Raw genomic sequence first — 22,662 nt, 5'->3', positions numbered from 1 at the left:
TTGCCCCACTGTATGTAGTACTTTTACTTAAGTACTTTACACTACTGCTTTCCGGTGTATGGTGTGAAGTCCTGTGTGTGTGAGGTGGGGGCAGGCTGTTGACAGGACCTCTCTGTTGTGGATTTAGGAGATTAGAAACTGCGCCTCAGTGGTGCACAGCCAAATCCCCTCTGCCTGCTCTCCAACCCATACCAAAGAGACGGCGAGTAAGAGGAGACTGGTTGGAGGGCGAACCCTGGAAGCAGTGGTGCAGCGTGTCCTCTCTAGCTACCTCCGTCTCAGTACTGACTAAATTGTCCCTGTGTGCTTCGACTACTCCTTTAGTGTTGTGTGCCCTGTCTTTTTAATAGTTTGTTGCAGTATAGTGTATATACAGTGCCTATATATTAGAGGTCGACCGATTTTATGATTTTTCAACGCCGATACCGATTATTGGAGGACCATAAAAGCCGATGCCGATTAATCTGATTTATTTAATTGTATTTATTTGTAATAATGACAATTACAACAATACTGAATGAACACTTATTTTAACTTAATATAATACATCAATAAAATCAATTTAGCCTCAAGTAAATAATGAAACATGTTCAATTTGGTTTAAATAATGCAAAAACAAAGTGTTGGAGAAGAAAGTAAAAGTGCAATATGTTCCATGTAAAATATGTGCCATTTAAGAAAGCTAACGTTTCAGTTCCTTGCTCAGAACATGAGAACATATGAAAGCTGGTGATTCCTTTTAACATGAGTCTAATATTCCCAGGTAAGAAGTTTTAGGTTGTAAGAGTTGGAGGAGGACACTCAGGGACTCTCCACAGAGGAGGGGGGGGGTAAATGTAAGATAATAGATCTTGAGGGGAAGGTTATAAAACATGGTTGTTCCACCTCGCTATCTTAAAATAAACACACTAACTTTAAGTCACTCTGGATAAGAGCGTCTGCTAAATTGCTCCAATGTAATTGTAAATAAGAGGAACACCCAGGCGTGTGTGTGTGTGTGCCCTCCCTTAATCTCCCATGGGCAGATTCTGCGTGTAGACCAAAGGACTGAATGGGATGCATGAGATAACGAGCTGCATTAGTTACGTTTTTGGGGGTTTTCATCACTGGTTATTTGGACGTATCAGGTTTGGGCGAAGGTAGTGCTTAAACTGCTCCAGTGCGTCGATTGGAGGGGGGCTGAGTTTCCGAGGGTGAATACTTCGTTTTTGCCAGATCTTTCCATTTCTAACCCGTATGAACACAGAAGTTAATCACGGATCTGACCCAAATGATGCTAGATTTCACTTCTGGATTAACAGAGATTATTGTTCCCTGCTCTGCATAAAGGTTCTCAGACAATACAATGTAGACCTACTGTATGTATGAGATTCTAGTTAATCCCTAACATAATGGAAAGGAGTGTCACCTTTACATACATGATGACATAATATACAGTAAACCATTGCCTGGTTAGTGTTACTGACAAAAAGTTAGTTCATAATCTTGAACCAAATTTGGATAAAGGTGTGTCGATTGGTACAGTACATGTTTGTCTTTCTTAGATTAGATGATTTTTTTAAAATTCAATTTCTAAGCATTTACAAGATCAGGACCAAGGTTAGGCTAATGAGTCATCTATCCATTATTTTTCCTAAAATGATTAAACAGCCTGCCCTGTACTGCGACTGACAGGCTCTGCCCAGCACTAACGCTTCGATTACACTGACTGCATCATTGCATTTTGGTACACCAGAATTACATTCATTTCCAATGAAACTCTGCATTTGAGATTATTGTGGACTACAGGAATGGAGGACCGAGCACTCCCCCATTCTCATCGACTGGGCTGTAGTGGAGCAGATTGAGAGTTTCAAGTTCCTTGGCGTCCACCATCAAACTAACATGCTCCAAAAACACCAAGACAGTCGTGAAGAGGGCACGACAAAACCTATTGCCCCTCAGGAGACTGAAAAGATTTGGCAGGGGTCCTCAGATCCACAAAAGGTTCTACAGCTGCACCATCGAGAGCATCCTGACAGGTTGCATCACTGCCTGGTATGGCAACTGCTCGGCCTCCAACCGCAAGGAAATACAGAGGGTAGTGCATACGGCCCAGGACATCACAGGGGCCAAGCTTCCTGCCATACAGGACCTCTATACCAGGCGGTATCAGAGGAAGGCCCTAAGAATTGTCAGACTCCAGCCACACTTGTTATAGACTGTTCTCTTTGCATTGCCCCCCCCCCCCCCCCCCGGAACACTGCTGCTACTCTGTTATTATCTATGCATAGTCACTTTAATAACTCTACCTACATGTACATATTACCTCAATTAACTTGACAATGGTACTTGACAATATAGCCCCGCTGTCATTTACTGGTGCACTTTAATTATTTGTTATTCTTATGTTAATGTTTTTTTGCTTGTTGCTGTTTTCTTAAAATTGAATTGTTGGTTAAGGGCTTGTAATAAGCATTTCACTGTAAAGTTTACACCTGTTTTATTCGGTGCATATGACAAATAAAATGGGATTTGCTTTGCAGCATCGTTGCAGTGCGTTCAGTGTGGTGCATATGTTGGATTTGTCGAACGTATGCGTCAAACTGTATGCGTAGACAGCTTGACAGAAATGGTATCAGAAGGTGAATTTAGAATTTTTGTTGCGTCCGTATCCAGATGATGCTGCGTACTATTTTGCGCAGGAACGCTGCCGGTGTGATCCAAGCATAAGACCTGTCCTCTTCCCTACACTGCCAGACCATGCTAGTGTTCAGCAGCTTTTCAATGTTCACATCTCTCTGTGCTGAACGTTATTGTTCACCTGTCCTGTCTTTGCTGATTTGTGTGTATCAAAATAGCCCTTCACTATCAGTGAGCCGTTTCTTCAGGTTAGAAATGCATGGCCCCTCTGCTGGAGACAAAAGGGTCTTAGAAAAGGGTACGGTCTAAAGCACACAAACCCAGAGATTTAGAGAATCAGAATACACACCCGTACATACGGTTTCTTCCACACACATTTACCCCTCCCTCCCTCATACCACAGTGGATCCATTCAGCTTAGATCACAATAGAGGCTCATTGTGATTTGGACACATCATGTAGCCCAGTAGAAGAGGGACCGTTGTGCCCCAAAGCCTGTCACTTCTTCTGGAGAGTGTGTGTGTGTGCTTGGGTGTACGTTCTCTGGGTATATGTACTGACCCACACAACTCCCCCACACAACACCAGTATCGACCTACAGTACACTACTGACCACAGCAGCCAGACCTATCCTATAACTCTATGCCTGTTGAGGCAGAGCTAGTTCTGTATCTCTGCAGGAAGGAAACACCCCCTGCGGCATCATTTTACATTGTTTAGCAAGAGTGTTACCAAAAACATACAAAACAAAAAGACAGTGGTTATGGCTAAGTGGTAGTACAGTAGCTTTCCTTGTTAATGTTTCCTTGTTGACCTCTAACCCCTGACCTCTCCTGTGTCTTCCCAGCTGGACCTGAGCCAGCCCCTGGAGGAGCAAGGTCCCCTAGATGTTATCATCCACAAGCTGACCGACCTGATCCTGGAGGCCGACCAGAACGACACCCAGTCAGTCCTGCTGGTGCAGAGAGTGCAGGTGAGGGAAGGAGGGCCTGAGTTACAACAGCCAACAGTCTATGATTCCACAACACCACTAACAGATTTCACCACTACAACACGTCTGGTAATTAGTGGTTTTGCTAATTAGAGGGGGAAGTGGTCATGTATTTCTGTATCTCACAGGAACAGCCTGTGTTGTGAATGTTGTGCACTCATTTTGTGTCTCTTAGTGGGAACAGTTTGAAATGAATGTGTTTTGAAGTGTGAGGTGTGTGGTGATGGTTGCTGTGTGTTTGTTCTTGTGTGGATCGATCTGGCAGTGCTTTAAAAGGTGTTAGATGCGGTCTCCATCCATGCCACCCTTCTCTCGCCCTCCCCCTCCTCCTCTGTTTCTGGATGACTCAGAGGGCTCTGCTGTTATCGTGTGCAGAGTCACGCAGTCACGCCATCCTCCCTGCCAGGGACTGAGACTACGCTGCTGCTGACTGCTTATTTGGAAAGGAAAGATGGGGATGTTCAAAAGGGACAGATAATCAACAGAACAAAATGCTTCTCAGATTTTTTTATATATTAATCTTAATGGCACATCAGCACGCAATGTTCAGTTCCTTTCTTTTATGCCAATTTAAAAGTGGGGATCAATCAATTAAATTTATTTAAAGCCTTTTAAAAAAATATATATATATATGTTTTACATCAGCTGATTTCACAAAGTGATATACAGAAACCCAGCCTAAAATCCCAAATAGTAAGCAATGCAGATGTAAAAGCACGGTGGCTAGGAAAAACTCCCTAGAAAGGCAGGAACCTAGGAAGAAACCTAGAGGAACCAGGCTCTGAGGGGTGGCCAGTCCTCTTCTTCAAGCCTATTGTACCTGTCAATAGAGCCCGTCAAGGACCCCACCTCTTGAAATGATATCGATCTTGGCTGCAGATGACTAGGATGGTTGAAAGGGAGGGTTGGTTAACAACTGTTGATTTGATCTCCACTCCCTCCTGTAGGTATTTTATGACTCAGAATATCCCCATCTTGCTGTGTGAAGGCATAGTAATTATTGCTATCAGAGACGCTACGCAGCAATATTACAAGCAGTTGGCTGGCAGGTTTTCTTTCAGGGAGATTAGAATTGAACTTTGACCCTGCCACTGAACGTCACATATAGCCTTGCATTTAGTCAGTCCGTCATTCAGTGGCATGGAAATAAACAGCATTAATGATCAGACCTGTTACTGCATCCTGTAGTTTAGGGAATGAGGACTTCATTGTGGAAACATTGCCCAATAGTTTGCATACCTTCTTTTGACTATAACTGAATTAGATGTTCTCTAACTCTGCAAGGCTTTGTTTACATCTTAATGGGCATCAACCATATCCTGTGGATTAAGGTGAATGTGGTATTATTTTCTTTAGAGGACTTCTAGGGGGAAATACCACAACCGCCTTCTATTGCAAAACAGGGAACCACAGCTAGTGCTTGTTGATTGTGAAGAATACCATCAATAAACACTTGGACTTGCATGGCCTTCAAGTATAGGCCTATGAATTGGGTTATACATAATTAATATGTTGGTCCGTTTCATTTGCATATGTACATTTAACTGCCAAAATAAAGGAAACACCAACATAGTGTTTTAATAGGGTGTTGGGCCACCACGAGCCAGAACAGCTTCACTGCACCTTGCCATAGAGTCTGGAACTCTACTGGACGGATGCGACACCATTTTTCCACCAGAAAATGTTCTGCGGGTGGTGGAAAACACTGTCTTAGGCGCCACTCCAGAATCTCTCTTAAGTATTTAATTGGGTTGAGATCTGGTTGCTGGGCGTCCATGGCATATCGTTTTCATGCTCATCAAATAATTTAGTGACCACTTGTACCCTGTGGATGGGGGCATTTTCATCCTGGAAGAGACCACTCCTATCAGGATAGAAATGCTTTACCATAGGTTGAAAGTGATCGCTCAGAATGGCTATGTATTTATTGGTGTTTCCCTTGCCCTCTGGTGCCTAAACCAACGAGTGTGTTCACATACTCCCTTAAGACCTTCGCTTGAAAAACTTTTAAAAAGCGCCAATAGTACCGTTTGTCCATTTTGAGACACCATAGTATACAGTATACACTTCCTCATAATAGACCAAATTGATCTAAAATGACTCAAGAAATCTGTAATTTAATTTAGACTATTTTTGCTGATGAGATCTTAGTCGTGCAATTTTTACCTCTAGCTGAGATGTTTGGTGAGGTATTTCTCAGTGAAAAAAATGTGCATGTAAACGAGCAGTCTCTCGTTGAATGACAACAGTCTTTTATGAAGAATCCTTACTGTTTACCAATTACAAAAGAAGTGGCATAGACTTCGGCTACCAATTTTGGCTTGCCTTGAAGAATATCATATATGGACAAAGCCTTCAGAGCTGTTTCAGCTGGGAAGCATGCGGTCGCCTTAATGGGTTGAGAGGACCTAAACCATGCCAGGAAATGCACCCCACACCATAAGAGCCGCCAGAACCCTCATTTACGAAAGTGTTTCCTTTTATTATGGCAGCTACCTGTAGGTTGATGTCTTTCTCCATTATTACCTAGCACACTCTGCCACACTCAAATCCCCATGGAGGAATCCACTGTCTGTCCCACCCTTTTTTCTCTCACACATTTTTTATATATTTTTTAAGCAAATTGATGGCCAAAATTCAGAGGAGTTGTCAGTTCTTTTAAACCACTGGAAGATTGTTTTGGCTTTAGTTTTTGATGGCAACATGTTTGTCTTATGTAACCACACTACCGTTTTGATCAGCGCTGGCAGGAGTCATACTCAACACAGATGGATGTTCAGTCTCTAGGAAAATAGATTGTGTGTAGGCAGGCGTGTGTGTGTGTTTGTGTGTGTGTGTTTGTTAGGCAAAGAGGTCTAATGTAGCCTATGTCTAAATGTATTTACGGAAAAATTAGATTTCACTGGGGGGGGGGGGGGGTGTTGACTGTTTTGCATAATGTTTAGGCCAAAGCATCTGCCAGTGTTGAAGAGTAGCTAAAATACTGACATGATGACAGGCTGGCAGGAAGCAGGACTGTGCAGAGAGGTGAAAGTGGAGAGAGTGAGAGATGGCTTGGAGAAGAGGATGGAATGTAGAGACGAGGAGGATAGAGAGATGGGGGTGTGGTTATATAAATCAGGAAACCTCACGCTGACCTAACAGCCTGCCATGCAGGGCACAGGGATGATGACACACCACAACACAGTGGGCATGAAGGAATGAGCAGGGTACCAAAATGGAAATACACATGAGCCCTGTCCTACTGTGAGGTGTAAGTGTTGCACAGTGTCCAGACTGCCTACATTAGCTGTGATGTGTGCTCCCTCATAATCTCCCGTGTGTGTGTGTGTGTGGTGCCTCCTTTCAGGACTACATTGAGGCCCACCCTGAGACCATCGTGCTGGATCCCCTCCCAGCCATCAGGACCCTGCTGGACCGCTGCAAGTCCTACCAGCTCATCCACAGGATAGAGGACTGCATGCAAGGTAGCCACACATGCAGCACTGGCACTGCCTCACGCTGGTATGATTTAACTCCCAATATACCCAGTGCCACTGCCCGTCCTAGATCGCAAAAGATCCCATAGGAGTGTCTACGTGGGAATTTTTGAGTGAGTTATCTGTTGTGTCAAGGATTGGTTGTGATAACAAATTGTTTTGATTTAATTTCTGAGAAAGTGACCAGGAGATGGTGGTGTGACGTATTTCAGCGGTGGATCGTGTCACCCTGTAGTTGTGCTTCCTACCAGGTGCTTTATGCAGGCACATAACTCCCACTACGACAGCACCATCCCTCCTCTCTCCCCTCTGTGAACCCCTGGTGAACCTGGCTCCTGCCTCTACCAGAGTGTGCATTGGTTCCAGTGATGGACTAAAGCTGTATTAGCTAGAGGAGGCTGTCATCCAGCAGGCCAACAGCACCTAGATCTTCTGTCACACGAACCATATGGTCCCCAGTGGGCTGGCTGTGTAGCCTGTCTGGGTCCAGAGACTGGAGCAGAGCAGTGGAATGATGGCACATTAACAACAAAGCTTTTCTCTACTGTAAACACACATGTGACTCATCTGCTGTTCATTTACTGAGAACATGGCATGGGACATAAACCTGGAGCCATTACATGAAAACCCTTCTGTACTCGCACGCACCAGGTGGAGAGAGAGACAGAGACCGAAAGAGTGTGTGTATGCATGTGTGCCCACTTGAGTACACATTTTTTGTGTGTGACGTGTACTGTACACGTGTGTAGTTGTGCAGTGCTTGTGGGTGGCATGTTCAGCTACATGGAACGATTCAGTGTAACCCTGGGTCAGAGGAATAGATCAGAGATGTCTCCGAATGTAAAGTGGCGTCAGTTGCTTAAAATATAACACCGAAAATTGCAGTTTTTTTCTCTCCCAAATAGACATGTTGGTGGTTATGTAACAAGGTCTGTAAGCTGTCTGTATTTAGGAAAGCCTCTGTGTCCTATGGGTTCACACGACTATGTGGGGGGGGTCTTCGGACATGGTTGGATAAGGGGCCTGCTATAATGATGAGATGCATCTGCTATTGAGTGACTGAAGTGGTGAACCTTTTGAATACTCTGATGCTGTAGTTTTCACCTAGAAGATTCTGGAAGGTTGGACTGGGATGTTGAAATGTAAACCGTCAGATCGCATTACAACATGACAAGAAGAAAACTCGTGAATTAAAGTGTTCGTGTCTGTAGTCAATAGTGCTGAGCGATTGACCGAAATGTAGGTTATTCTTTAGTTTTTTTGCTAATTGACCGTCGGTTAAGTTATTAGAATTCCATTTCGCTCGATGTGCAGTTTATTTAGAGAAATCAGTTCAAGTCTGAACTGTGCGATGTAGGGAATTGTAGTTTCCAACAGGCCAATATTCTACATAGTTTAGTGCATAAAAGTGGTAATTAACTACAATGACCATAATCCTTTGCGTGGCTGCTTTAACTTGTCTGCTCTGTGAGGAGCAGACACTGAGAGAAGAGTGAACACTTAATCGAGAGGGATAGAAAGCAGTTGCTTTGCGAGCCCGAAAATACATGAGCTAAGTGATTGGGAGTTGGTGTTCAGCAGTCATAAAAGTCAGCAAATAAAACAGTCATCAAATAAAACACATTTTTGATTAAGTAATGTGAATAAATTATGCCATAATGGTCAGTCATTACCACCATGGGACTTTTATTAATGGTTTTATTCAGTATTACAACATTTAACCCACATAATGCACAGTGCAATTAATGTAAACAATTTTTTTACAGAAAACCGTGATTTATTTATTTTATAATCGAGCCAAAACCAGTGACCTAAAATGACTCCGCTCTGGTCGTCAACAACCGTGGCTGGTGCTGGTGGGAGCATGGAGGGGAGAGGAGAGGAGGGGAGGGTTGTTGTAGCAAAGATTTTCTATTATATTGACAAGATAGTTGTGACCGCTCTAACAATGGAGATTAAATGCATGTCCTCGAAGGTGGAGGCAAGATCAGGTGGGACCATTCTAGCCAATGAGAGGGCAGATGCGCATGTGAACAACAAGCATAACGCTGATGTACAGTTGGTACTTCTACTTATCAATGCATTCGTAACAACCGAACCATTACGGAACTTCTGTTTGACCAAATAAGCCTCACGTAGCAAATTAGAAATTAAACATTTTTGTTCACCAAATTTGACACTCATGGACCTCTACAAAAAATTCCTCACTTTGTGATCTTATTTTCGTGGACAGATTTTGTCTGGCATGAAACCTCTTCTCCTCTTCCTGTTTGGTTGTAATGAGAGTGGAAAGTCCAAAGTGCACACTCTGGCACGGCCACTTCCTCCTCCTTATCAGTGGAGACCATGTAGCCCCAGTGCAGTGCTGGCTGCCCAGTACCAGAGGCTGCGGAGAGCCTGCCATGAGAGGGCTGCCTGAGTGGCTGAGAATAGTACTCAATGGGAGGAAACACTAGAGCTTTGTGCTTGTTTGTGTGTAAGCTGATACATGTTAAACTTCTATAACTGTACTTGGAGATCAGTAGACAGCCCTGTGAAATGTTTGCCTAATAACACAGGGGTTGCCTAACTACACTGGGGTTGCCTAACTACACTGGGGTTGCCTAACTACACTGGGGTTGCCTAACTACACAGGGGTTGCCTAACTACACAGGGGTTGCCTAACTACACAGGGGTTGCCTAACTACACTGGGGTTGCCTAACTACACTGGGGTTGCCTAACTACACTGGGGTTGCCTAACTACACTGGGGTTGCCTAACTACACAGGGGTTGCCTAACTACACAGGGGTTGCCTAACTACACAGGGGTTGCCTAACTACACAGGGGTTGCCTAACTACACAGGGGTTGCCTAACTACACAGGGGTTGCCTAACTACACAGGGGTTGCCTAACTAGACAGGGGTTAGTCCTCCTGGTCCCATTAGTCTCCTCTACACCACATGACTCATTGTTCCGCTCATCAGCTTTCCAGAGTGTTGTCGAAGTCTGTTTTGGCAGGGCGGTTGTTTACTTTAGGTGGTGGAATCCACTCTTTTCCGTTTAGAAGTCAGCCTTGCTGCCTCGATATTTCACTTGGTGTTTGTAAAGATGGCAACAGTCGTCAGGCTGTACAACGTGAAGGATCTCATTCAGGGTGCTCTTCGTCTTGGTATTTCTTTTCCACTTCAAAAGAAAGGGACTGGGACTAGGACACCCTTAAATGAACAGATGTTTTTGTGGAATCAAAATGAACCAGACTCTTGAGGTATTTGTTTAACCAGATTATGGTAGTGCTTTGTTATGTGGGGAGTATTTGGTGTCCACATAAATCTAATGTTTCTGTGGTTCAAACGCGACCAACAATAACAAGTGTCCTGCTGATGCAATAAGTCAATCTTTATACAAAGGCTCATCAGATGAAAGAAAACGAGCTGTGGAGGGACTGCTGAGGACCGCACAGACACATCCAGGCCCATCCCCAGCACAGAATAGTCAGTATGGGCTGAATAAAAACCACTAAGATTGATTGCCTTGCTTACATAAAGACTGCCTTTAAAGCAGTTCACTGTTACTTTATGGACCTGTTCTGTTCGATTGATCTGATGAAGTTAATCAAGACGTCAGTGGAGGTGCTCTACGACGCCGAGTTGAAGATGTTGTTCTCTCACAAAGATTAATGGCTCATTTTATTTTCACTGTAAACTCCTTACAGCGGGATATGGAGAATTATGGGTTTACTTGCAGGGCACACAGAGTTTGGAGTTCAATTTGACATATTGAAAACATCCCTGGTTTGGCTCTGAGCAAGGGAATAGAAGAGGAGCTGGTAATACTAGGAATGTAGCCTTAAATAGCAACATTTAGATGTCAATCTACTGTTAACACTGGACTTGTACCAGTATAGGCCTACTTGGTAATCCTTTGATAATGCTGATAACTTTTGCAAAGAAAATGTGAAGGTCAGTTTCACCTGTGGCTGCTTGCCTTTATAGAAAGAGTTCACTAGTGTCTGGTATGAACATTCCAATCAGCCAGGCCTCCTTAAGACTGTCCTGTTTTTTCCTTTAAGGATCAAACCCTATTGATAACATCCTTTTAAGATGAGAATCTCTCATTTTAATTGGGTGTTTTGTCATGGTAGTATTGGGTCTTGTATAGTACTGTCCTACTCCAGATCCACAAACTCTGAGCGGTTCCACAGCGTCAGGCCAGCCAGTAGTGTATGCTGTCTGCCTCGAGTCGGACTGACGTCCCGTAAACGTCTGCTGAGTGCACACAGTGTTTAGACAGAGGAGGAGATTGATCCCCTGCACTCAGAGCCAAACGGCCAGGGCCAAGCACGACGCCAACGCATGACACACAGACCGTGTGCTTCACTCACCATCCTCATATCTCCTCTCGTCTCTCTGTATCTGGGCCTGATGCTTCCAAATGGGCTTTTTTTGTTTGTTTTTTTTTGCTCAAGTCACGATCCACAGGTATGGGAACATGTGATGGCGGTCTTTTTGGATTTAAAGTCAGTTTTTGTTCTCACAGATAAAATACATGTTGGGTCTTTGGATTGTTTTTGAGTGACGTTAGTCCGACATTACTATCCCCTCCCACAACAACAGCAGAGTGAGTGTGAATTCTGAGCTCAGCTCAGTGGGGTGATGGGTAAACCCTCCAGGCCTCTGTCTCACTCATCACGCCACACTCCTAGGCTGCTGCCACGTCTCCATTGATGGTCACTGACAGAACAGGAGCACCACAGACAAATACAAGTTAAGGAGCACAGAGTACAATCACATTTTGTCTTGTATTAACAATCAAGTGATGTTTGTTTGTGCCTAGGTTATTTTTTAATGTATGTTTAGCTACCTTAAAATCAGTCTGAAAGCGTTCTATACTTACGCATTTCTTTTAACTTGTATTTCATTAAGTTAATCCTTGTATTGTTATTAAATGTTCTGTTGGTAATTTATTGCTTCCTTTTTGTTGATTATTCTAACAAAAGACAGCTTGTTTTTAAGGTTTTGTTTTGATAAGAACCTACCCTATCCGTATTAGGGGATTGTGATTGGCTACATTACATATAGGTCAAATCGCATGCTGGCAAAATGGGAAGCAGACCCATGGCTTTGACACCTTGGTGATCCCCCTACTTCCTCCAATCACTCCTCCCCTCCTGAGTCAGCTGCTCATGACTGCCTGGGCGATCACTCCCTGACTGGTCTGAAGCGCAAGTTATCTTGTGTAGTGTATGTAAAGATGGTGGATAAATGAAGTTGTTTACTGTTGAAAAAAATATAGTTCATTGACTGTGTATGAACCAGAAAAGTGTGAGATTTGTCTACCTTTTCTGTATTTGATGTATGCTCTCCACATCCACAATGTGATCATTGAGCTGTGTGTCTGTGCAGTCTATCTGCGACCACAGCTCAGCAGCATTCAGTGGTATAGCCACTAGCCAGTGTAATACAGTCCTGTGGGCTTCTCCTGACCTCAGCACAACTCACCGGAAGCACCGACATCACATTGCCCACACAACACAAACACTGTAGTGTTTCTATTGTGTTTTTGGCATCAGCAGCAATATGCCAGCGCTTGGTTTGGCCCGGACACTGATTTTCTGTGTCAAACCAGCTGCCTTATCTCCGATAGCCAGGAAATTACTGCAGAGCCCCAGAACTTTAATATAGCAGAGCTCCAGAACTTTAATATAGCAGAGCTCCAGAACTTTAATATAGCAGAGCTCCAGAACTTTAATATAGCAGAGCTCCAGAACTTTAATATAGCAGAGCTCCAGAACTTTAATATAGCAGAGCCCCAGAACTTTAATATAGCAGAGCTCCAGAACTTTAATATAGCAGAGCTCCAGAACTTTAATATAGCAGAGCTCCAGAACTTTAATATAGCAGAGCTCCAGAACTTTAATATAGCAGAGCTCCAGAACTTTAATATAGCAGAGCTCCAGAACTTTAATATAGCAGAGCTCCAGAACTTTAATATAGCAGAGCTCCAGAACTTTAATATAGCAGAGCTCCAGAACTTTAATATAGCAGAGCCCCAGAACTTTAATATAGCAGAGCCCCAGAACTTTAATATAGCAGAGCCCCAGAACTTTAATATAGCAGAGCCCCAGAACTTTAATATAGCAGAGCCCCAGAACTTTAATATAGCAGAGCTCCAGAACTTTAATATAGCAGAGCTCCAGAACTTTAATATAGCAGAGCTCCAGAACTTTAATATAGCAGAGCTCCAGAACTTTAATATAGCAGAGCTCCAGAACTGCGACCATTTAGTTGCATTTTGCGACCCTTTGACTTGGCTGTGCAAGTTAAAACTATGATTTTGGTCAAACAGTACACCTAAAATAAAGTGCTTTAATTTCTGCTATGAAAGAGCCTACCCTGCCCATGCAGTGCCCGTTTTGCCGTGGTCTTCCGGTCGGCTTCTGTGGCTCACTCCCACTCCCTCTCCCTCCAGCTGTGGACTCTATTATGAGGGTGAGAGAAATGCATTATTTAAAAATAAGTTGTGGTAAAACACTAACACAGTTTTGAAAACAGGTATGCTGTTTTCTAGCTGAAGAGAGGAGGGTTTCGGCTTTATTAGGGGTGTTATTATAATCATATTATGAACACCTTTTTTTAAATAACGGATGTTTCCGGTATGTCTTTGAGATGTGGCGCACGCAAACTGCACATTGGCCATTTGCAAAATCAGAAAATTCTGGAGCCCTATTTTGACAGAAATATAGCAACAAAAGCCTAATTGTCAACCCAAAATTCATGTCAATCACTGGTTTATGTTGCACATAAAAATACTTCAATCATACATTCCTGCTGGGATGTATTTGACGATTTGATTTATTTATTTAATCATACTATAATCACTCCGTAGTATTTTTTTCAATAAAGCACCATGGATGATTTTTTTTTTTTTTTAAATGACTAATTTGTTCTATTGCGTTACGCCAGGAGAACGTTTTTAGGCGCTTCTAAATAATGTACTGGTGCCACCAGGGGAAAACGTTAGTCTGGATCGCTGTATCGGCTTACACGAGGGCAGATTTACTGTGTTCTACCTGCAGGATGTTTGTCCGTCATTTCCTGGGATGGCAGAACCTCTTACTTCAAGTCTTATGAGAGGAGATGGAGAAACAGCCACCGCTGCAGGCCACTATGTAAACAATGAGAATGAAGCTCTGATTCAATTCTCCAAAGTGCTACACAGTCTGGGTGACAAGCACTCCCATCCTGAGTATGTGTACTGTGCATGTACTGTATGTACCCCTATCTGGTTTTGGAAGAGCTGTGGACTTGTCTGGTGTATGTTGTCTGTCGGTCTAGTAGTCATTGTTGTTTTCTGTCTGGTCCTGATCTATGTGTTGTCTGGTGCTGTGGCGTCTCTGGGCGGAGCAGGCCAGACAGAGTTGGCAGCTTTCTTGTTTATTTATTTGAACAGGAGCCTGTTCTCCTCTCTACCTCCTCTGCTCAGGTGGCAGCTGTGTGTTTTGGGGTTCCCTAATCCAGCTGTATAAAGGAAAGCAATGACACACAGGTGGTGTGTTTGTGTATCTAAAATTAGATGGCCTTCTGCCTCTGTTATCAGATGACAAGTAGCTTTCTTGTCTGTGTTTTGGCTGTGTGAGTAGGGTATGTTTGGCGTCAGTCAGTGTGTTTTGAGTTTCTGTGTGCGTGAGAGTCTGTTCTTGGATAGTCAGGCTGAAACGAAGGACTTCTGAATGACATGCTTAGATATTATTTTCCTTCAACAGATTCTCTGATATTAAGATGGGGGTTTCCTTCCTAGTTCCTACTCTCTTACTCATCTCCTTTCCTTCCTCTGTCTCCCCTCCCTCTCTTCATCTCCCTTCCTCACTAGATGAGAGAATCTGCTCTCCCCCGTTCATGGTTCTGAACACAGAGTGTGGTCCAGATACACTGGAGAAGATTGAGAAGCATGGACTCACTTTCCCATTTAGTAAGTCCCTCCCTTTCCAGTTTGATAGAGGAAGAGGAATTGTCACTTGACCCAGATGATTACACAGGGTCCTTCCTCCTAGCTTTGTAGGGGTTGACATTAGGAAACAATTTGTAGTGAGGGGGAAACTGCCAAACACTCTAAAAAAAACAACAACCTGGTTTTAGTATCCACACATTAGCTACACCGCAATTAGTTTATTATTTAGGAGAGTGGTGTGGTTTAATCCTGATGTTACTTTTCAGTGTTGAACTATAAATATCTTGGTTTAACTTCTGGAAGTTAATTTTTAGCTTAATTATTTTCAAACCCTCCTCTATTTTTAAGCCACCTTGTATGTCCAATTTACCTAGCTTTCTTGTCTGCAGACAGCCATTTATGGAGCGGGGCTTTTGAAAGTTGTGGTCAGTGTAAAAATAACCCTCTGTCATCTTGTGACGGTCATGTTTTTTCTCAACGGATGCCATTGGGGAAGTGTGGTTTCCTCACAAACATTTTCAACCTGTTCTTCTTCCTCTCCCTCCATCTCTCAGTTTGCAAAACACGAGTAGCCCATGGAACCAACTCCCACGAGGTAAGAGCCACCAGGGTCATGGTGGGGAAGGGGGATACCTAGTCAGTTGCACAACTGAATGTATTCAACTGAAATGTGTCTTCCGCTTTTAACCCAACCCCTCTGAATCAGAGAGGTGCGGGGGGGCTGCCTTAATCCACCTCCACGTCATCATCGCCTGGGGAACAGTTGTTGGTTAACTGTGTTGCTCAAGGGCAGATATTTCTTTACACCTTGCCGGCTCAGGGATTCAAACCAAACCTTTCGGTTACTAGCCCCAACGCTCTTAACCGCTAGGCAACCTGCGCTTAGGGTCACAGATTAATCACACCCTCGATCGTTAGCTAAATCCCTGTAATCCATTAGTGTCTCTAACTAGATAATCATTTAACACATCAAACACTCTACAGTTCTGTCAGCCCAATCAATAGCCGCTTCTCCGTCCGCCCTTATGGTCAACATTCATACATGTTTCTGTCATTGAACCAGTCAAGTCAGTGGAAACGGGTTAGATGGATGTTATGGTATATGGACAAGTTTATGAATGAAATGAGATGAACTGTATTGATGACCTCTTCTCCCTCTCCACAGATGGCCATCATCTTCAGTGAGGAGGACCTGAAGGATGTGAAGCCTCCGTGTGTGATCCAGAGCTTCATCAACCACAATGCGGTGCTCTACAAGGTGTTTGTGGTGGGGGAGTCCTACACACTGGTGGAGAGACCATCCCTCAAGAACTTCCCCGCTGGACCAGCAGGTGAGGAGGATCCAGGAGACTGTCTATTTATGGGCACACAGCGTGCCATTTCTGAGGAAAGCCTACAGCACTGCTGTCCTCCTAACAGGCCCAATAAAATACCTCATAAAGGCTTTTAAACATCTTCAAGACTGGACTCCCACTCTCTTTAAAAAAAGGGAGTGCAGTGGACTTGGTTGTTTCTAAATGTTGGTCAACTTGTTTTTTCTTTAATTGATTTCATTCTCTAGAGGAAGAGCATGGTGTACTGTCATATCTTATTCCTGTATGGCAATCAGTTGTTTTCGATACCAAACATCATGAGGCAATCAGAGCATTGATTAGGCTGAAGTAATCTGAATGTGGCCCTTTTCCGTGACAGAATAAGCTGCACCATTTGCATCCACTACAGTAAAAGCCCTCATGCAAACCAGTCTGGGCTTCAGTGGAATCGTCGGCTTTTACCTTCTGAAAGAGACTAGGGTCATCTCTGTGTGCTGCAGCACAGTGAAACATGCAGTAAAGTGCCCCGACCTGCCACACACGCACCACACCTATGCTACTGTATACAGAGTGCCGGCCAGGGCGTTGGCCAGGGCGTTGGCCGGATTTAAAACAAACCCGCACTATATATAGAGCAGACAAAATGGATTATAAACAAAGGGAGGTAGAGAAGGGAGGACTGTGTTAGGTAAGGAGAGAGGGGTTGGGTGTTTAAGCACCTCAGTGTTGTGAAAGAGGGCCTGGTGTCAGGCGAAGATAAGGTCCCATCCCACCGCCCACGCTCCCAGCAGAGGTGATATGTGCCTAGGGGTCTTTCCTTCAGCTTTCCTGGGAATGATTTGTGTAGCTAACGCTTCCAGTATTACCACACCCTGGTAGTCCGAGGCCCTGGGCTCGTTTCGGACAAAGTCCTGCTTTACTTCAATCCTTCCTCACCCTCTCCTTCTTTATAAAGCCATCGCTTGGTGTTAGATTGATTTCCAGCCCTACCCAATGTAAAGGGAGTAATCATTTGTCTTGTTAGAACCTCGCTACAAGGCACACATTTGTAGTCATTGTCTGTTTTTGCTTGAGGGAAATCCCAAATTACCAAATTACCAGCCATATCCCTATTACCAGCTACATGACTGGTAATGGGGATATACATTGTGTACAAAACATTGTTGAAACACACAGGAAACTGTTGAGCGTGAAAAACCCAGAAGCATTGCAGTTTGAAGTGGATTTAAAAAGTGACCTCTAAGGGTTCATAGCTGTCACCTGGTCAGTCTGTCATGGAACGAGTCCGTAACGTTTAGTACACTCAGTTTATTAAGGCCATTGAAATGGAGTGATGTATGACCATTACAAGTAGGAGTTGTGTGCGTAAGATATGTATTTTTTTGCCAGACATTGAGTTTATTTTCATGTGTTAAATTATCCAAATTCTTCATTAGGCTTTACTTTGGCTTTAGTGTTTGTTTTTATAATGATTAGAGATGGTTAAGATAATTGAGCAGCACATGTGAGGAATGAATGGATCTTGCATGCTTGTTGGAGGGAATAGAGCACCCCTCTAACACTCAAACAAAAATATTATTCATGGGATTTCTGGTAATGTAATCTTGAGGACACATGCACGCGAGGCCAACGGCAGCTAATATACGCAAGCCTAGAATTTATTTGATGTTAACATCACTGTCCATTTTTTTATTGCGCGGTACCTTCCCATTAGTGCACTTGAACTTGAATGTGATACTGGTACCACTTCATTCATTGTTTATGGCTGCTCCTGTGCCTTTGTTTCCATCAACCAGTGGACTTTGCTGGACATTTGTCGCTCAAATTAGTTTTTGCTACCTCCTAGTGCCTGAGATGAGAACTGTACACCCATAACAAATAGTTCAGTAGAGGTAATGTGTCATCTGACTAAAGTACATGTTTTCTCCATTACAGACAGAAAAGCAATTTTCTTCAACAGTCATAATGTATCAAAGCCAGAGTCCTCTTCAGACCTGACTTCTGTAAGTACAAAACATTAACATACTTAAAATCACTAAAATCATATCACCTAAATCTGTTTAAAACCAGTGTTATTAAATGCCCCTAGTTCAGTAGACTCAGACTTAGTTTCCTTCCTGCCACAGAGGGACAACGTGGAGGGGGTGTCCCAGCCACCCAGTGATGATGTCATCAGAGAGCTGTCCAGGTCCTTGCGACAGGCGCTGGGCGTGTCCTTGTTTGGCATCGACGTCATCATCAACAACCTCACGGGCCAACACGCCGTCATCGACATCAATGCATTCCCTGGTGAGTGGTTTGTTCCTCTGCCGTAGGGAGTAGGAGTAGATGTGTGTTTCTGTTGAAGTCTACGATGGATGGGCATTCATACTCAGTTTTACCATCTCTACCAGTATGTCATCTCAAGTCTTTGACAGATTGCTTTAAGGCATTGATAGCCTGCATGACATGGTCTTGCTTGGAGACGGAGGCTAGGTGTCTCGGAGAGAGTAAGCTCAACAATGATGTCATCAGCAGTCTTAAATGAGCATTGAGCACGCTCAGAGGCGAGTCTAACATGCCTCTCTTGACTAGGGCTGTCGCTATGGTAACACTGTTCTCGGGTTGCACTCTGTTGCCACCTTTGACGGTTGGAGTGTGAGGAGAATGGTACTGAGCTAATCCCTACTTTCACAAACATTCACCCTTTGTGCCTCAAGGACAGAAGCTAGGCAGTCAAAATACAAGCAAGAAGTCCTAAAATAACTACAAGACAATTTTATTAATTTACCTCTACGGTACTGTTACCATCAGCTGCCCTCTGAATTGGAGGTGGGATATAAGCATCGGTAAGCCATGTCTCAAGGCTCACCCTCTTCTCTCCAGGTTACGAGGGTGTACCAGAGTTCTTCAACGACCTCCTGACCCACATCACCAGTGTGCTTCAGGCTCACTCCCCCGACAGCCCCCCAGCCAGCGGGCAGCCCAAAAGCCTGGCATCCAGCCATACCCCCATCGCTACGGTGCCCACAGCCCCGACCCCGGACTCCCCAGGCTGCTGCAGCATGCTGGGGAAGGACGCCAGCAGCAGCCCCTGGATCGTGGAGGGGGATGGGAACCTGAAGGGCCCCCGCCAGAGACTGGGCTGTAACTCAGCCATGTCCCCCAACTTCCAGCAACACTGTGTGTCCACGATAGCCACCAAGGCTTCCTCCCAATGACTGCCATCCTCTTCCCCCTTAGCCCCCACCCTGTTCTAACCGCGAACAAAAACAGATGATGATAATGGTGACGATAATGAATAATAATCATAATAATTATGATATTAAGTATAATATATCTGTAATCTAAAACCAACTTTTTCTATGTAGATCTTGATGGTGATTGGGTCTTTGATCTTTTCTTTTCTGCCTTTTGGATTTTTTTTGTTTGGTTTAATAAGACTTACAGTAATGTGAACTTTTGGGAACTCCGCTTGCTTAGTTGCTGATTTAGTTTCTCTCTGTGAAATCTCTGTAATCAAGTGGTCCACATGAGGTGGTTGGGGGACTAGCCATGTCTGACCTTTGACTGCAGCAGTAAAGAAAAGGGCAATTAAACATATGCTCCAGGCACACAGGCACGTTCACACATTTCCTGCATTTAAACTCACTAGTGATGTGTGTCTGAATGCCACTCTGTCGTGTGTGGTTAGGGTAGAAGGGATGTATGGCTAGAGGATTGTCTGTATTCTAATACTCCTCCACTGGTTTGGACCAGCTGCCTGTGTTAACTGACTTAAAGCGGAAGAGCCCACTCTGTTGCAAGAAAGTCATGGGATCTTGGTGGACATTAGATTAGGGCGATATCTATCGTCTTTTAAGGTATACCGGTATGGATCCTCATACCAGTATGGATTTTTACAAAACCGTCTAACACGTCAAACTCATGCTACGGAGGACCGAGTGTCTGCAGGTTTTTGCTCTTCCCTTTTACTTGATTGATAAATTAAGGTCACTAATTAGTAGTGGGGTGGCAGGTAGCCTAGTGGTTAGAGCGTTGGATCAGTAACCGAAAGGTTGCTGGATTGAATCCCAGAGCTGACCAGGTAAAAAATCTGTCATTCTGCGCCTGAGCAGAGCTGTTAATTCACTGTTCCCCAGACGCCAAAGACGTGGATGTTGATTAAGGCAGCCCCCCACCCCCCCCGCACCTTTCTGATTCAGAGGAGTTGGGTTAAATGCGGAAGACACATTTCAGTTGAAGACATTCAGTTGTACAACTGACTAGGTATCCCCCTTTCACCTTGTGAGGAACTCCCCTCACCTGGTTTTCTAGGTCTTAATTGAAAGGAAAAACCAAAAACCGGCAGACATTTGGCCCTCTGTGGAATGAGTTTGACACCGAAGGTCTATAACGAGCTGTTGATACAGTGCTATATAAATGAAAAGCTGGGACTACTTCACTATCAGTGTTGCCCTAGTTTGGTTGTGTATATAACAATCAGCATGGAGAAATGTTTTTGTTGGTTGCAATCCTAGGGTCATGCACTACTCATAAAACATATTCAGAACTTTCATTATTCAGACTAAAATTCAACTAAAATTATGCCAAATACCGCCATAGCATCAAAATGGGGAAAGATATTGTGATAATATATATTGGCCAAGTTGCCCAGCCCTACATTAGATACAATTTCAATTGAACGCTGTTTACTTTCTTGTGTGCCATCTTATTGGCAAGGCTCTTGTCATGTCAATTTCATAGTCTTCACAACTACAGAAAACACAAAATATTTTCTATCAAGATGTATGTAGCACGAAAGTCTGAGAATGCCTGAATAATCCTTTTGATCACACCTGATTTATAAACATTTGTCAGCAGTAAAAGGGGAAAAAATAAATCTCTTCATGTGACCAAGTTAAATATGGAATGTTTATAAAGGCCTTTGAGTGTTTATGTCAGATGTGGTTGAGGTTTATACAGGTGTTTTATGCAAGTACTAAGAAGTCCATGTCCCTGCTTCTCAACTTGATTTGCGTTCCTCCAGCTGAAAGATGAGGATCACATTCCGTTTGTATATGTGGGTGTTTTCGAGAAGAATTCCAATGCTTTAGTGAAAATAACCTGACTGTCACACAGTACTGTTTTATGGACTTGAAATGACTGGACACAGGAAACTCTCCCTCCATTACGACTCAATGGAACAGTATGTTCAATTGGTATTGAACACACTAAATCGGCAAGTTTATTTTTGTGACCATTAAATTAATTGTTCTTGATTACAATGCTAAGGATATTTTTGTTTGTTTTTACTTTCAGCCTTATTGACAGCAGACTCCTGCACCTATTAAACAGTGAAACACCCTGTAGTCCACCTGCTGCGCTCTCTTGTATAGCTGGTATCGACAGACGCCAAACTCCCTGTATGAATCCTATTGTCCAGCTGCTGTCCTTTTGAGGTGGCACAAAATAAGAGAGAACATCTAATTTGCTCCTAATGTTCACTGTGAGAGAACCATTTAGTTTTTACTTCTATTTGACTGAAATGTAAATGTTAACATCTTTGTCATGATTTCCTAAGAACAATTTATTTAGCGATTTTATGGGGGGAAATTATTTTTTTATTAAATGGAGTGAGCAAGTTGAACAAACAATGGATGTTTGTCAGACGAGTAGTGAAATAGTTAGTTTCATTTGCCAACCAACTTCAGAACTTCGAGACCAAGCAGCTTAGTTGCCACTGTCGTCACCCTTAGTAAGCATCCAGTTGAAGTGCAAGGAAAAGAGTACAGGGCTGCCAACTCAATGTAAAAACAATAGGGCATTTACTTGAGCACAGGCTCTTAGTCCTTCAGCATGTACGTAGAATAAGTAGGCTAGCAAATTGAATCGACACAGAGGTTACTTAGCCCCAATGGCCTAGTGACAATGACTGACAATCTAAACCGTTTAGCCATTCCACCTGCAGCCCTCCGGGACTAGCGTTGAGTAGCAATGCTCCTAAAGCCTTTCCTAGTGAAGACACAGATCCTCAACCCTGTAAACAGTGACAAAGGAGAGGATGTCTTAACCAAGCCATGCCCAGTATGTTGTGAAAACACTGACATTTCTGTACACAACTATACTGTGTCTCACATTGTTTTTCATTGTGCTTCTAAATGGGAAATAAATATTACCCCTACTTACAACCTTTATCATTTTTTCACCCTGACAATGTCATTGCTTTGAGCTTCCATCTGAAAATGTTATGTATCAGTTCTTTAAAGAAACTAATTCTAAACAATTACTTTATTAAATGGCTAAACCAAAAGGGGATAAAATAATCCCCCCTTTAAACCAATATCGTTGAGAAATTGCCATTACTATTCT

At 43.4% G+C, this 22,662-nt stretch overlaps 1 protein-coding gene across 2 annotated transcripts in view; it reads left to right on the top strand.

Moving 5' to 3' along the window:
* Positions 1–22,481, top strand: part of LOC110497861 (inositol-tetrakisphosphate 1-kinase) — a 39,624-nt gene extending 17,143 nt beyond the window's left edge. For both annotated transcript variants that reach the window (XM_021574296.2, XM_021574295.2), the window contains exons 4-11: positions 3,470–3,595; positions 6,963–7,080; positions 14,942–15,040; positions 15,574–15,614; positions 16,185–16,350; positions 18,268–18,335; positions 18,459–18,621; positions 19,198–22,481. In XM_021574296.2, coding sequence (XP_021429971.1) covers positions 3,470–3,595; positions 6,963–7,080; positions 14,942–15,040; positions 15,574–15,614; positions 16,185–16,350; positions 18,268–18,335; positions 18,459–18,621; positions 19,198–19,532 — 1,116 coding nt within the window. In that variant the 3' untranslated portion in view covers positions 19,533–22,481. The remainder of the gene's footprint in view (positions 1–3,469; positions 3,596–6,962; positions 7,081–14,941; positions 15,041–15,573; positions 15,615–16,184; positions 16,351–18,267; positions 18,336–18,458; positions 18,622–19,197) is intronic.
* The last annotated feature ends 181 nt before the right edge of the window (positions 22,482–22,662 follow it).

The sequence above is a fragment of the Oncorhynchus mykiss genome, chromosome 19 (genome assembly GCF_013265735.2).
Source record: "Oncorhynchus mykiss isolate Arlee chromosome 19, USDA_OmykA_1.1, whole genome shotgun sequence".
NCBI lineage: Eukaryota > Metazoa > Chordata > Actinopteri > Salmoniformes > Salmonidae > Oncorhynchus > Oncorhynchus mykiss.
This window is presented reverse-complemented; position numbering and strand designations above follow the sequence as displayed.